The sequence below is a fragment of the Panulirus ornatus genome, chromosome 19 (assembly GCF_036320965.1).
Source record: "Panulirus ornatus isolate Po-2019 chromosome 19, ASM3632096v1, whole genome shotgun sequence".
NCBI classification, from domain to species: Eukaryota; Metazoa; Arthropoda; class Malacostraca; order Decapoda; family Palinuridae; genus Panulirus; species Panulirus ornatus.
Window position 1 is genome coordinate 29636685 of NC_092242.1, and position 17263 is coordinate 29653947.

A 17263-nucleotide genomic window follows, 5' to 3' on the forward strand; every position below is an offset into this window, starting at 1 on the left:
TTTTAAAGGGAAAGTCATACTAACATTTTAGTACTCTGACATCTTCCCTTTGGCCTTGATTACCATCTGCAGACATCTGGGCATGGATTTGGCAAGGTTCTAGAAGTATTTCTGGTCCACGCTCCGGGTCCACAGGATCTTGATCTGCTGCATGAGGCGAGGAAATGAAGTGATGCGGATAGCAGCCACCTGATTGTGCATTCTGATTACCCAGTGCACCTTATAATCACACGTGTACCCACATTTCCTTGCTTCCAAAAAAGATTTTGGGCTTTATCCTCCTTAGAAAAGTAAGAGCTAACCATCTTAATTATAGCACAGATGGAAGAAATTCAGTGCCCAGACAAGAAATTCACAAAATGAAGTGGCATCCAGGAAGAGTAAAGAGAAAACATCCATCCCTAGAGACTATCTAGACCACAATGAGGCAGGAAGCTTGTGCTCACAATGATAGAGACTCTAGTCTTAGTGAGCAGATGTACAATGATTTCACCATAAGAGCATCATATGTTTGCACCAACAATAAACCTTAGCTATATATCGCCTATGAAAACATATGGGAAGTGGACATGGCTTTTTATGGACATTATACATCTCCCAATCACTCAGACTCCTTCCCTTTAACTGCTGCTCATACTCCTTCTTTTCTCTCTCACAAGCAATTTTACTTCATCATCCAACCACTCATTGCGCCTTCTCACCTGCCCACCTTCCGCATGCCACACACTTCCCCCACAGTGTTTCCCTAAATACCTTCCATTCCCCTAGCTTTTTCTACTCACACCATTTCATATTTTACACTATTTTCGTCTGGTATTTTTTCACACAAGCCTCTTTTCCTAGTTCATTTATTCTCACCAACCTCTTCTCACCCATTTCATATACACTTCTCCAAAAACCTTTCTAATTTTCACCCTTGCCTCTATCAGGTGATGATCAGAAATCCCTCTCAGCATAATCACATCCTACTGTCTCACTTTTGCACACCTAATGTCTCTCTTTTAAAAACCTATCAAGTAATAAATTACAGGGATGCCCAATGACCACCTCTCCTGTAGTTTATCTTTATCATACTTTGTCGCTGTCTCCCACTTCAGTGAGGGAGTGCAAGGAAACGGACGAAAGAATGACCCAACCGACCCACATACACATGTATATATATACACGTCCACACACGCACATATACATACCTACACATTTCAACGCATACATATATGTACGTACACAGACATATACATATATACACATGTACATAATTCATACTTGCTGCCTTTATTCATTCCCATCGCCACCCCGCCACACATGAAATGACACCCCCCTCCCCCCACATGCACGCGAGGTAGCGCTAGGAAAAGAAAACAAAGGCTACATTCATTCATACTCAGTCTCTAGCTTTCATGTATAATGCACCAAAACCACAGCTTCCTTTCCACATCCAGGCCCCACAAAACTTTCCATGGTTTACCCCAGACGCTTCACATGCCTTGGTTCAATCCACTGACAGCACGTTGACCCCAGTATACCATATCGTTCCAATTCACTCTATTCCTTGCACGCCTTTCACCCTCCTGCATGTTCGGGCCCCGATCGCTCTAAATCTTTTTCACTCCATTCTTCCACCTCAAATTTTGGTCTCCCACATCTCCTCGTACTCTCTATCTCTGACACATATGTCCTCTTTGTCAATCTGTCCTCACTCATTCTCTCCATGTGACCAAACCATTTCAAAACACCCTCTTCTGCTCTCTTAATGACAGTCTTTTCTATTACCACACATCTCTCTTACCCTTCCATTACTTACTTGATCAAACCACTTCACACCATATACTGTCCTCAAACATCTCATTTCCAGCACATCCACCCTCTTCCACACAACCCTATCTATAGCTCACACCTCGCAACCAGATAACATTGTTGGAACCACTATTCTTTCAAACATACCCATTTTTGCTTTCCGAGAAAATGTTCTCACCTTCCACACATTCTTCAACGCTCCCAGAAACTTCACCCCTCCCCCAATCCTGTGACTCACTTCCACTTCTATGGTTCCATCCGTTGCCAAATCCACTCCCAGACATCTACAACACTTCACTTCATCCAGTTTTTCTCCATTCAAACTTACCTCCTAATTGACTTGTCCCTCAACCCTACTGTACCTAATAACCTTGCTCTTATTCACATTTACTATCAGCTTTCTTCTTTCACATACTTTACCAAACTCAGTCACCAGCTTCTGCAGTTTCTCTCCTGAATCAGCCACCAGCATTGTATCATCAGCGAACAACAACTGACTCACTTCCCAAGCCCTCTCATCCACAACAGACTGCATACTTGCCCCTCTCTCCAAAACTCTTGCATTCACCTCCCTAACAACCCCATCCATAAACAAATCAAACAACCACGGAGACATCACGCACCATTGCTGCAAACCGACATTCACTGGGAACCAATCACTTTCCTCTCTTCCTACTCGTACACATGCCTTACATCCTCGATAAAAATTTTTCATTGCTTCTTGCAACTTGCCTCCCACACCATATACTCTTAATACCTTCCACAGAGCAACTCTATCAACTCTATCATATGCCTTCTCCAGATCCATAAATGCTACATACAAATCCATTTCGTTTTTCTAAGTATTTCTCATACATTCTTCAATGCAAACACCTGATCCACACATCCTCTACCACTTCTGGAACCACACTACTCTTCCCCAATCTGATGCTCTGTACATGCCTTCACCCTCTCCATCAATATCATCCCACATAATTTCCCAGGAATACTCAACAAACTTATTCCTCTGTAATTTGAACACTCACCTTTATCCCCTTTGCCTTTGTACAATGGCACTATGCATGCATTCCACCAATTCTCAGGCACTTCATGAGCCATACATACATTGAATATTCTCACCAACCAGTCAACAACACAGTCACCCCCTTTTTTGATAAATTCCACTGCAATACCATCCAAACCCGCCCCCTTGCTGGCTTTCATCTTCCGCAAAGCCTTCACTACTTCTTCTCTGTTTACCAAACCATTCTCCCTGACCCTCTCACTTCACACACCACCTCGACCAAAACACCCTTTATCTGCCACTCTATCATCTAACACATTCAACAAACCTTCAAAATACTCACTCCAACTCCTTCACACATCACCACTATTTGTTATTACCTCCCAATTAGCCTCCTTCACTGATGTTCCCATTTATTCTCCTGTCTTATGCACTCTATCTAACTCCTTCCAAAAAATCTTTTTATTCTCCCTAAAATTTAATGAAACTCTCTCACCCCAACTCTCATTTGCCCTCTTTTTCACCTCTTGCACCTTTCTCTTGACCTCTTATCTCTTTCTTTTATACATCTCCCAGTCATTTGCACTAGTTCCCTGTAAAACTCGTCCAAATGCCTCTCTCTTCTTTTTCACCTTTCCTACTCTTTTAAACCAGGCATTTCCAATCACCAGCCTTATTCAGCAAACAACTTTCTATTCATTCTCCTGAATATCCCATAGCCCTTAATCATACCTTTGATAGCTACATTACTCACTTTTGCATTTATATCACCCATCACTGATACCCAGTCTCTTGCCTCAAAACTGCAGACACACTAACTTGGCGGTTCCTAAAACACTCGCCTCTCTCCATCGATCTTCTCCTGGCCGAGCGCATGAGCACTAATAATCATCCATCTCCTGTAGTCCACTTACAGTTTCACACACATCAGTCTGAAGCACACTTCCCTACACTCTTTCACACATTCCTACAACTGCTTCAACAGAGGTGCTACCCTTTCCTTAGGTCTTGTCCTTACACTAACCCCTGACTTTACCCTTAAGACATTCCCATACTCTTCTTCTCCCTTACCTTTGAATTTTGTCTCACTCAGAACTAGAACATCCAGGTTCCTTTCTTTAATTATTCTAATTATCTCAATTATCTCCCCTTTTTTCTCATCTTAAATTACATCCACAAATATTCAGACACCCAAGCCTGAGCCTCTGAAAAGGATGGGAACTCCTTCTTGGCTCTTACTGTTCCCTCTTTTAGAAATTGAAATACAAGAAGGGAAGGTTTTCCAATCCTCCCCCTACTGACCCTCTCAGTTGCTTCTATGACACAGAGAATACACTGGAAGTATTCTTTCTCCCTTATCCCTACGGATATTCAGGATGCTAATATCATCAATTGGGCCAGGCATGGCAATGAGTTTCCAGGAGGATGGGGGTCTGGATGCATTGCACCACCTGCACCCACAGAATTTTCACCCCTGTGGGGTGGTAAGTGGAATGTCTTGGAAGAGGCCACAGCTATAGATGATGGTGACTTTACAGAAAGAGGAAATCATATACAGGTACACCACCGATTTTCCGGTAACTGATGGTTCGGCACCTCCTTTAGTCTAGACAAAATTATGTGAGGGAACTTGAAATTACCATGGCCACCAGACTAGTTTACTGGGCGGCCACATATAGTGTTGTGTGTAGGGTGCGCTTATTTACATTCTTTACACTGCATTTGGTGATGATACCACAATTCTATGAGATTCTTAGCTTATTTTGCTTACATTTAACCCTACCTATGGCTTCCAAGACATATAAGAGTGTCAGTCGTGGTGTCAATTGTACACATCAGTCCATATCGTTCCAAGATAAAGTAGAACTGTAGAAAAAATGGACCTTGGTGTTTTGGTGTGTAAGCTGTGACATCTAGAGTATTGGTTCATCAAGTGTTTATGATATAAATAAGCAAATGAAGAAAATATTGAAATTCTATGCAGACAGCGATTCCAAGAAGCAAATGATGATTAGAGAAACTATGAAAGATGGTGAGAGTACTGAGCACGATCAAGTGATGATGCAATGGTTTTGACAGCGTCAGAGTGATGGAGTGGACCTGTCAGGTAGCATGATAATGAACCACGCAAAGTTGTTCCATAAAACACTTAAAACTACAACATGAGCGTGACTATAGCGAACGATGTATTCAAAGTTTCAAATAGTGTCATGGATTTTCCATGAATAAAGTGTGCGGAAAAAAGCGGTCTGCCAACCACGAAGGAGCTGCCGAAGTATGTGGATGAATTTGCGAAACTCGTAGCTGATGAGCACCTCAGTCCTGAGCAGGTGTATAATGCGTTTCATTTATTTATTCAACTTAAATTTTATATTTGTTTAATTCAAATTTCTAGCAGTCCATGGTATACTTCAGGCACTTGGGAGATGTATAATTAGTGGGTTAGAGGTGTGCTGATGAATTATTATTATGTGACCACGGTTGGTCTGGCAAAATGGTTAATTCGGCAAGGCTTTGGAACTAAGAGTGCCAGAAAATCGGTGGTGTAACTGTAAATAAGAAAGAGGTGTGAAAGTAAGCAATTCTAGGAAAGTGGCATATGTGCAAAAGCAGCAGGTGTAAATCAAAGAATTATGATATAGGGTGGAAAAAATGAAGCTAGGGAGTAGAAGTGAAGTGGACCCTATCAAAGTAAGAGGTGCAAAATGTGCTGGTAAAGTTATGAGGAAGATGAGATATGGATGTACGAGAAATGGCAGTCAGTAATAAAATGAGGATGGTAAACTAACACTGGAACAGTAAAATGAGATGCATGGCTAGCATCTCCAAAGCAGGAATGCATATGACATGATGGAATACAAGAGAAAGCAGTAAGACATCAAAAGAAAGGCAGAAGAGTTGCACATGAGGAAAGATGACCTGAGAAGAAAGTGTATCACTGAACGTCAGAGAAAACATAAAAGTTTTGGAAGGGTGTGAATATAGTGTGAGAACAAATGGACAAATGCAGTTGACAATGCAGACAGCAGGTGCAGAACTAATATCACACAAAGAAAAAGAAATGAAATGAAATGTGTATTTTGAGGGACTTCTGATGTTAATCAACAGGGATACATATGGAAAGTCTGGGACAAGATGGAATGCAAAGCATGAAGTCAAGATGAATGGGATGGTAAAAGGATATGAGGTGAAAGCATTGTACATTCTTTATTTTTTTATCATACTTTGTTGCCGTCTCCTGCATCAGCGAGGTAGCGCAAGGAAACAGACGAAAGAATGGCCCAACCCACCCACACACACATGTATATACATACACGTCTACACACGCACATATACATACCTATACATCTCAATGTATACATATATATACAAATGTACATAATTCACACCGTCTGCCCTCATTCATTCCCGTCGCCACCCCGCCACACATGAAATACCAGCCCCCTCCCCCCACATGTGCATGAGGTAGTGCTAGGAAAATACAACAGAGGCCACATTCGTTCACACTCAGTCTCTAGCTATCATGTATAATGCACTGAAACCACAGCTCCCCTTCCATATCCAGGCCCCATTAAACTTTCCATGGCTCACCCCAGATGCTTCACATGCCTTGGTTTAATCCATTGACAGCACGTCGGCCCCGGTATACCACAACGTTCCAATTCACTCCATTCCTTGCACGCCTTTCACCCTTCCGCATGTTCAGGCCCCGATCACTCAAAATCTTTTTCACTCCATCTTTCCACCTCCAATTTAGTCTCCCACTTCTCCTCCTTCCCTCCACCTCTGACACATGTATCCTCTTTGTCAATCTATCCATACTCAATCTCTCCATGTGACCAAACCATTTCAAAACATCGTCTTCTGCTCTCTCAACCACACTCTTTTTATTACCACACATCTCTCTTACCCTTTCATTACTTACTCGATCAAACCACCTCACACCACATATTGTCCTTAAACATCTCATTTCCAGCACATCCATCCTCCTCCACACAACCCTATCTATAGCCCATGCCTCACAACCATATAACACTGTTGGAACCACTATTCCTTCAAACATACCCATTTTTGCTTTCCAAGATAACGTTCTGGACTTTCACACATTTTTCAACACTCCCAGATCTTTTGCCCCCTCTCCCACCCTATGATTCACTTCCGCTTCCATGGTTCCATCCGCTGCCAAATCCATTCCCAGAGATCTAAAACACTTCACTTCCTCCAGTTTTTCTCCATTCAAACTTACCTCCCAATTTACTTGACCCTCAACCCTACTGTACCTAATAACCTTGCTCTTATTCACATCTACACTCAACTTTCTTCTTTCACACACCTTACCAAACTCAGTCACCAGCTTTGGCAGTTTCTCACATGAATCAGCCACCAGCGCTGTATCATCAGCGAACAACAACTGACTCAATTCCCAAGCTCTCTCATCCACAACAGACTGCATACTTGCCCCGCTTTTCAAAACTCTTGCATTCACCTCCCTAACAACCCTATCCATAAACAAATTAAACAACCATGGAGACATCGCACACCCCTGCCACAAACCTACATTCACTGAGAACCAATCACTTTCCTCTCTTCCTACACGTACACATGCCTTACATCCTCGATAAAAACTTTTCACTGCTTCTAACAACTTGCCTCCAAAACCATATATTCTTAATACCTTTCACAGAGCATCTCTATCAACTCTATCATATGCCTTCTCCAGCACTGTACAAGATAAAAGAATGAGGAACAGATGGTGCTGCTGCTCAATTTCTTAAGACAGAGAGTGAGTGTTGTTAATCACCTAATAATGTCAAGACAATATGGTCATATGGAATGTTTAATAACTGAGGTGGGTGAAAAAACTAAAACTATGAATGGAAGCACATGACCAAGGGAAAATTATTGGTTTCAAAGAGGAAGATATAGATCTACAAAAAAATGAGTGGTTTCATTGAGTGAACTTTAAATTTGCAGGGTAATTCACTTAAGGATATAGGCACAGGGAAAGAATATCACTTGAAATGTTAAAAAATGAGCAGAAATGGAATTTTCAAATGATAAACTTATATTCTGAGTGTTAACTTTTAGAATATAAAGTTTTTTTTTTTTTTTTTTTGCTTTGTCGCTGTCTCCCGCGTTTGCGAGGTAGCGCAAGGAAACAGACGAAAGAAAATGGCCCAACCCACCCCCATACACATGCATATACATACGTCCACACACACAAATATACATACCTACACAGCTTTCCATGGTTTACCCCAGACGCTTCACATGCCCTGATTCAATCCACTGACAGCACGTCAACCCCAGCATACCACATCGCTCCAATTCACTCTATTCCTTGCCCTCCTTTCACCCTCCTGCATGTTCAGGCCCCGATCACACAAAATCTTTTTCACTCCATCTTTCCACCTCCAATTTGGTCTCCCTCTTCTCCTCGTTCCCTCCACCTCCGACACATATATCCTCTTGGTCAATCTTTCCTCACTCATTCTCTCCATGTGCCCAAACCATTTCAAAACACCTCTTCTGCTCTCTCAACCACGCCCTTTTTATTTCCACACATCTCTCTTACCCTTACGTTACTTACTCGATCAAACCACCTCACACCACACATTGTCCTCAAACATCTCATTTCCAGCACGTCCATCCTCCTGCGCACAACTCTATCCATAGCCCACGTCTCGCAACCATACAACATTGTTGGAACCACTATTCCTTCAAACATACCCATTTTTGCTTTCCGAGATAATGTTCTCGACTTCCACACATTCTTCAAGGCTCCCAGAATTTTCGCCCCCTCCCCCACCCTATGATCCACTTCCGCTTCCATGGTTCCATCCGCTGCCAGATCCACTCCCAGATATCTAAAACACTTCACTTCCTCCAGTTTTTCTCCATTCAAACTCACCTCCCAATTGACTTGACCCTCAACCCTACTGTACCTAATAACTTTGCTCTTATTCACATTTACTCTTAACTTTCTTCTTTCACACACTTTACCAAACTCAGTCACCAGCTTCTGCAGTTTCTCACATGAATCAGCCACCAGCGCTGTATCATCAGCGAACAACAACTGACTCACTTCCCAAGCTCTCTCATCCCCAACAGACTTCATACTTGCCCCTCTTTCCAAAACTCTTGCATTCACCTCCCTAACAACCCCATCATAAACAAATTAAACAACCATGGAGACATCACACACCCCTGCCGCAAACCTACATTCACTGAGAACCAATCACTTTCCTCTCTTCCTACACGTACACATGCCTTACAGCCTCGATAAAAAGTACTTTAGAGATAAAAAGGATGTTCTTTAATCACAGCCAACATAAGCCTAGGCTGTACATGAACAAATTCTGAGTTCGTTTGCAGTAAAGTCACCCTAAGTAATGGGGGTTAAGATGAAAATATAAGGCATACATAAACACATATAACCTCATTAATCATGATATACTAAATCACGCCATGTAATAAACAAACAACATATGCAGTGGGCCAATATCAGCTCAATTAACTCAATAGGTTGGTACACGTCAGGCATACAAAGCATACTTTGGTCACTAATGTTAAAACTGTACTGCAGTGTTCACTGATAAATGTATGATTTTAATGAAAATTTTTACATCAACCATGAAGCTGTAACCTCTTTCACTACACCATGAAGAGCTGCCTCTACCACCTGATAAACATACAGTGTAAACAAAAGCCACATTACCTTTTCCTGAAAGTTTAGCTGTACTAGGTGGCTCATTAAAGCTTTCATTTTGTTCTAAGTCATTCAGCAATCTTTCTCCTTCCTGCCAATTCTGATTACCCTATAAAGAAACAAAATACTGATATCAATTTCTCCCAAAACATAATCGAAAAATCTGTCATCTACCTATCACCTTTAATCCCACTCCTATCTATGTGGAGCAGATCAAAAGCATACAGCCTCTCAGGTCACTCATATTTATCATCAGCATAAGTCTTTTGAGAAAGAGTGAATAAAGGATGCCAAACTCACATAGGGGCTTCTCAAATTTTCACTGAATTATCAAGTTGGTGTGTTGTAGGCTCCAGTCACAGACCAAAGTCTAGAACAAGACCAACTTTACTTGAAATATAAAAAAGGTTACTGAGAGGGAGAAAGAAGAGATGAAGAAAAACTTTTAAGAATTTTAGAGGAATTGGAAAAGCTGTTGTTTAAAAAGGACCAGATTACAGTTTCTAGGAGAGACACGAAAAGGCAGAGTTCCAAAGCTTCGTAGTGTAAGGAAAGAAACAGTATATATATGGCCCACTCCTAAGTTGCAGCAACCTGCTATGTATTTCCTGGACTAGGTAATGATATTGACATACTAGGAGCCAGGTCTCAGAAGCAAAAACCAAAATATACCAACAGAAGATGGAAAGTGTACCAACTTTGTGGCACAGGGCAAGTGGGTCAATTTATGAGGTTAGCCTGGAAGAGTTGATAAGTTGCACTGCTTCATACTCAAGCCAGTCTAGCAAAGAACTAAAGTTAAAATCACTCCAAAGGTAAGAGCAGTACTCCATATAACAGAATCCTTTCAGATGTAAGAGCAGCACTCCATACAAGGACAGATCAGTCCTCAGTATAAATGGAGCAACTGTTCAGAGGAAAAGAAATTTAGACACCTAATCAAGACTATCACTTTCTTAGAGGCAGACTTAGCTATTTGCATAATGTGTGGTTTCCAAGATAAGTTACAAGTCAAAGATATGTTCACTGTGTTAAGTGGCAGAATTACAGAACCATCAAACGAGACAGAAGCTTTTGAGAGCAAAATTGGGTTTTGGAGGCATTAGACTTAGTCTGGTGTCATCTATCCCACTGTGATATCCTGTCCTAGCCTGAGTGTATATATGAACTTGTGCTGAGAAAAGGGTTGCAGATTGAGTGTGAGAGGATGGAGCTGATTTACAAGAAGCATAGGAATGCAGTGTTGAGTAATCAGCATATGACTGCATTTAATCAGTTGAAGAAAGGATATAGTTATTGAAAAAGATGAAGAGTGCTGGACACACGACAGAACCTTCAGAGACACCACGTTGATAGGGAAAGGGGTAAGTTGATCCATCAACTATGGAGATAAATTGACCAGAGAGGAAGCTAGATATGAGGGAACAAAGTGAGGGGAAAGCCAAAAGAGGGGAACTGATGCCAGGCCCTATCAAAAGTCTTTGGTATATCAAGGGCAACTACACAGAATTCTCCAAAATCTTTCAGAGATGATGATCAGAAAGAAAAGGATGTCACCAGTAGATTTTGACTTACAGAAGCCATATTGATGATAAGAGAGAAAATTGTGAGACTCAAAATGTTTGAGGATATGATTGTTGAAGAAGGATTCAAACACTTTGGAAACAGTAGATGTAAAGCAACAAGATGATAATCAGAGGAGTTGGAATGGGCACTTTCATTAAGGATGGGATGTTCTAATGTATGCTTCCAAAAAGAAAAAAATGTCTGGTTTTCCAACAAAAATAGAATATTTGAGCAAGCACAGGTTCAAGTTCAGAAGTACACACTTTCAATAAAAAGGGATAAATGCCATCAGGTCTATAAGATTTTCTTGCATCCACAGAGAGAAGGCTTTTTGGACAGAATGAAAAGAGATAACTGGAGGCAGAGGTATATGTTTCCTTTCCAGCAACAATAACTTTTAATATATGCCTGAAGGACAGACAGTAACCTACCCAAGGGACTTCAAAAAGGAATTTTTGCAAGTTATTCTTTCCAAGTTATTTCAGTCAGAATCATCGAATTATCAAGGTACCAATATCTACATTTAGATGGGGATACTAGAGGGGAAGGTGTTGTCTAAACTGATACATTTATAATAGCATGATCAAATAAACTAACTGGGAGTGAGATCATGTAGCTACAGCACAATAAATTTGGGAGTGAAAAACAGAGCTAGAGCACAGATATTATAATGACATAGCATGTAACATAATGATCCTGATACAGCATGAGTATCAAAATTATTCCATTTTCTTTATAACATGAGCAATCAGTAGGTAGTAACTGGTAGGCAGCTACTAACCAGGGAGGTATATTACTGGTCCTACTCACATAATACTTGACAACACTTCAACTAACATAACTCACTCTTCGTAACTAGAATTTCCTGTGGGAGCACTATGTGCTAGCCCTGCCTTTTGGCAAAATGGTAGGAGCAATAAATAGATGTAGATGTAGTAGGTAGGAACATTAGACAGGAGCATTAGGTAGAAACATTTGGTAGTAGTAGGTCGGATCTTGAGGCAGGAGCATTAGGTAGATGTAGCAGATTGGAACATTAGGTAGGAGCCTCTGGAAACACTGCACTAGAGTTGCCCTCTGCCAGTGGCCTGTTAAGGGTGAGGCATTAAAGACAAAGAGGCAGCACTGGAGTTCACCAGCAATGAAGACTTTTGTCTTGGCCACCCCCTTGAGGGAGTTCCCAGTTGGAATAGGTATCAGCGATACAGACAGATGTATAAATTATGAGAAAACGCACACCACATGCTGCAGGCTGTTGATGCAGCACATGCCACTCTGCCCACTACATTAGTTCTCTAAAAGCATGCAAAGAGTGAGAACACAATGTGACTCATATAATTCTACACTTATGCCCACTTGCACCAGTCATTACTGTGCTTGTGCCACAGCTGTGTGTGAAAAGGGGCTGGTGACTGAAAAGAGGGACATACACAAGTATAGGTATGTGAGTAGGAAAGATGGTCAATAGACATTATTGGATTACATAATATCTACCTGATAGGTTTGCATGAAGAAGACTTTTGGATGTGAATGCATTCAGAGGGGTAGATGGTGGGATGTCTAGCCATTACCTTAAGGAGGCAAGGGTGAAGATTTGTCAAGGCTTTTGGAAAAGAGAAAACTTGATGGGTGGGAAGACAGTGGCAAAAGTAAGTGAGATTGAAAGAGTCATGCGAAAAAATATCACAACAGACTGAGAATGGAACAACAAAACGTGAGTAAATAAACCTTGGAAAGTGGGTAAGGTATTGGAGGTATTTGGGGCAGCAGTTCTGGCTTGTGCAAGAGATCTGTGTGGCATGTGTACGGTGGAAGGTGAGAAAGGATAATGATGGGTGGGATGATAAAGTAAAGTTCCCTGTGAAAGGGAAAAGAGAGGGATATGCGCTGTACTTACAGTGAAGAAGTATACATGATTGGGAGATGTATAAGAGAAAGAAACAGGAGCTCAAGAGGAAGCTGCATGGGTTGAAAAAGAGGCAAATGAGAGGTGGGGTGAGTGAGGGTCAGGAAACTTCAGGGTGAATAAGACTTTTTGGAAGAAAGTTAAAACTGTGAGAAAAGCATGAGACCAAAAGGGAACACAGAAGAAGGGGGCAAATGTGAAAGTGTAACAGTTAGTGATGAGGTAAGGAGATGAAGTAAATATTTTGAAAGATTGTTGAATATGTTTCAAGACAGATGTAGGGCATTTGTGTTAAAGAGGCATGTGAAGTGAGGGAACCAAGGCAAGTGGTTGGTGAAGAGAGAAAAGGTGGCAAAAGCCTTGTGTAAGATTAAATGCTGCAAGGCTGCTGAAGTGGAAGGCATTGCAGTCAAATTTCTTAAGAAAGAGGGTGATTGTGTTGTTGATTGTTAAGTTATGATTTTCAATGTATGTATGGATCATGGTGAGGTGCCTGAGGATTAGCAGAATACATGTATCATGCCACTGTTCAGTTCCAAGGAGACAAGAGCGAGTGTTTGAATTACACAGGTCTTACTTTGTTGAGAGCACCTTGTAAGTTATATGGAAGAGTGATGACGTTATGCAAAGATTGGGGAGGAACAATGTGGCTTCAGGCATGGTATAGCATGAGTGGATTAGGTGTTTACTCTGCAGAATATGAGTGAGAAATAGTTATTTGCCCTAGTAGATCTGGAGAAGGAATATGTTTGGTAGATAGATATGCTTTGCAGAAGGTGTTATGAATATCTGGTGTGAAAGGAAAGCTACAAGAAGAAATGAGAGGTAGGTACCATCACAGTGAGTGGTCCCAGATGAAGGGTGATCTGCAGTAGGAGTGTATGACATCACCAAAGGCTGTTTAATTTGTTTATGGAAGGAGTGGTGAGGAAGGTAAATACGAGGGTCTTGGAAAGACAAGAAAGTATGCTCCCTGTAGGGGGTGTGAGACCTGGGAAGTGAGTCAATTGTTGTTTGTTGATGACACAGCACTGGTGACAGCTTCAAGTCAGAAACTTACAAAGTTGGTGTCTGAAATTGGGAGACAGTATAAAATGGCAAAAGCTGAGAGTAAATGTCAATAAAAGGAAAGTTATTACTTTTAGCAGAGCAAAGAGACATTCCTTGGGGTGCAATTTTAATCAAGAGAAAAACTGGTGGAACCACAGTATTTCACTTACCCAGGAGTGGACATAGCAACAAATGGAACCATGGAAACAAGAGGTGAGTCATATGGTAGGTGAATGGTGAGAGCTTTGGGAACACTGAGGAATGTGTGGTCACTATGTGGGAGGGCAAAAATGGGAATATTTGAAGATATAGTCATCCCAACGGTGTTGTAAGGATGCAAGGCATAGATATTATATGAGAATGTTCTAAAGAAGGTGGATGTATTGAAATAAAATGTTTGAGGACAATATGAGTTGTGAGGAGGACTGATCTAGTAAATAATTATAGGCTAAGAGAGAGGTGTGGTAATAAGAAGGGTGTAGCAAATAAAGCTGAAGAGGGTGTACTGAAATGGGTTGAACATACAGAGAATGAGTTGGGAGAGGCTGAAAAATAGGATATACATTTCAGAAGTAGAGGGGACTAGGAGAAGGGGTAGACCAAATTGGTAGACAGGAGTGAAATAGTTTTTGAGTGCTCTGGGCCAGCAGGATGAGAGGAGAAAGGCATGCATAGGGCAGACTGAATTGGAGAGATGTGGTATACAGGGGTCAACTTGCTGTCAACAAACATGCAGAGCATATACATTTTTCAAAGCAAACACCTGATCATAACATCCTCTACCAATTCTGAAACCACACTGCTCTTCCCCAGTCTAGTGCTCTGTGAAGTCTGAGTGTGGATAGAGAGATGTGGTGATGGTGCATTATACACAATAACCAGAGAATGGATGGGAGTGAATTTCTTTGTCTGTTCCCAGCACTACCTCACTAATATGGGAACCGACAAAGAAGTATGATTAAATTTTAGGGAGATTAAAAGTATGTTTTGGAAGGAGGTAAATAATGTATGCAAGACAAGAGAATAAATGAGACCATCAGTGAAGGGGGCAAGTGGTAAAGTAATAATGGAGTGAGGAAGTGAAATGGAGATGGAGTGAGTATTCTGAAGATTTCTTAAATATGTTTGATAATAGAGTGGCAGACACTGGGTGTTTTGGTCAGGGCAGTGTGCGAAGTGAGAGAGTCAGGGAGAATGGTTTGGTAAAGAGAGAAGAGGCAATGAAACCTTTGCAGAAGATGAAATCCAGCATGGCGGCAGGTTTGGATGGTATTGCAATGGAATCTATTAAAAAAGGGGATGACTGTGTTGCTGATTTGTTGGCAAGGATATTTAACGCATTTCTGGACCATAGTGAAGTGCCTGAGGATTGGCGGAATGCATGCATAGTACTACTGTACAAAGGCAAAGTTGTTAAAGGTGTGTGTTCAAACTACAGAGGCATAAGTTTGTTGAGTATTCCTGGGAAATTATATGGGAAGGTATTGAATGAGAGGGTGAAGGCATGTACAGAGCATCAGATTGGGGAAGAGCAGTATGGTTTCAGAATTGGTAAAGGATGTATTGATCAGGTGTTTGCTTTGAAAAATGTATATGAGAAATACTTAGAAAAACAAATGGATTTGTATGTAGCATTTATGGATCTGGAGAAAGCATATGACAGGGTTGATAAGTGATGCTTTGTGGAAGGTTTTTAAGAGTATATGGTGTGGGAGGTAAGTTGCCAGAGGCAGCGAAAAGTTTTTACCAAGGATGTGAGGCATGTGTACAAGTAGGAAGCGAGGAGAATAATTGGTTCCCAGGGAAGGTCAGTCTACAGCAGGGGTTTGTGATGTCCCCAAGGTTGTCTAATTTGTTTATGGACGGGGTGGTTAAGGAGATAAATGCAAAGAGTCTTGGAGAGAGGGGTGATTATGCAACCTGATGGGGATGAGAGGGCTTGGGAAGTGAGTCAGTTGTTGTTAACCAATGATACAGCTCTGCTGGCTGATTCTAGTGAGAAACCATTGGTGACTGAGTTTGGAAAGGTGTGTGAAAGGAGAAACTTGAGAGTAAATGTGAATAAGAACAAGGCTATTAAGTGCAGTAGGGTTGAGTGACAAGTTAATTGGGAGATAAGTTTGAATGGAGAAAACCCGGAGTAAGTGGTGTTCTAGATATATGGAAATGGACTTGGCAGCGAATGGAACCATGGATGCAGAAGTGAGTCACAAGGTGGTGAAGGGGGCAAAGGTTTGGGAAGTTAAGAAAGCATATATGGGTATGTTTGAGGGAATAATCAGGGGTTGGTGAGAGGAAAAGAGCAAAGGGAGGAGTAGCACTACTCCAGAAACAGGAGTTGTGGGAGTATGTGATAGAGTGTAAGTAAACTCTAGATTGACATGAGTAAAACTGAAAGTGGATGGAGAGAGATGGGTGATTATTGGTGCCTATGCAGCTGGGCATGAGAAGAAAGATAATGAGAGGGAAGTGTTTTGGGAGCAGCTGAGTGACTGTGCTAGCAGTTTTGATGCATGAGACAGAGTTATACTGATGGGTGATTTGAAAGCAAAGGTGAGCATGTAATGTGGCAGCTGAGGGAATAATTGGTGTACACTGGGTGTTCATTATTGTAAATGGAAATGGTGAAGAGCTTGTAGATTTGTGTGCTGAAAAATGACTGGTGATTGGGAATACCTGGTTTAAAAAGAGATATATATACATAGGTATACATATGTAAGAAGAAGAGATGGCCAGAGAGAGTTATTGGGTTACATGTTAATTGATAGGCACATCAAAGAGAGACTTTTGGATGTTAATGTGCTGAGAGGTGCAACTGGAGGGATGTCTGATCATTATTTTGTGGAGGCATAGGTGAAGATTTGTAGACGTTTTCAAAAAAGAAGAGAGAATGTTGGGGTGAAAAGAGTGGTGACAGTAAGTGAGCTTGGGAAGGAGACTTGTGTGAGGGAGTGCCAGGAGAGACTAAGTGCAAAATGGAAAAAGGTGAGAGCAAAGGATGTAAGGGGAATGGGGGAAAAATGGGATGTATTCAGGGAAGCAATGATGGCTTATACAAAAGATGCTTGTGGGAGGTGGGCAGATTAGAAAGGGTAGTGAGTGGTGGGATGAAGAAGCAAGATTATTAGTGAAAGAGAAGAGAGAGGCATTGGGACAGGTTTAGCAGGGAAATAGTGCAAATGACTGGGAGATATAACAAAAAAAGAGGCAGGAGGTCAAGACAAAGGTGCAAGAG

At 41.4% G+C, this 17263-nt stretch overlaps 1 protein-coding gene across 1 annotated transcript in view; it reads right to left on the reverse strand.

The window, feature by feature from the left end:
* Positions 1 to 17263, reverse strand: part of LOC139755684 (apicoplast pyruvate carrier 1-like) — a 222822-nt gene that overhangs the window by 77707 nt on the left and 127852 nt on the right. The window contains exons 6-8 of the mRNA XM_071674331.1: positions 14199 to 14282; positions 12801 to 12930; positions 9516 to 9615 (exon numbers count right to left, since the gene is read on the reverse strand). Coding sequence (XP_071530432.1) covers positions 9516 to 9615; positions 12801 to 12930; positions 14199 to 14282 — 314 coding nt within the window. The remainder of the gene's footprint in view (positions 1 to 9515; positions 9616 to 12800; positions 12931 to 14198; positions 14283 to 17263) is intronic.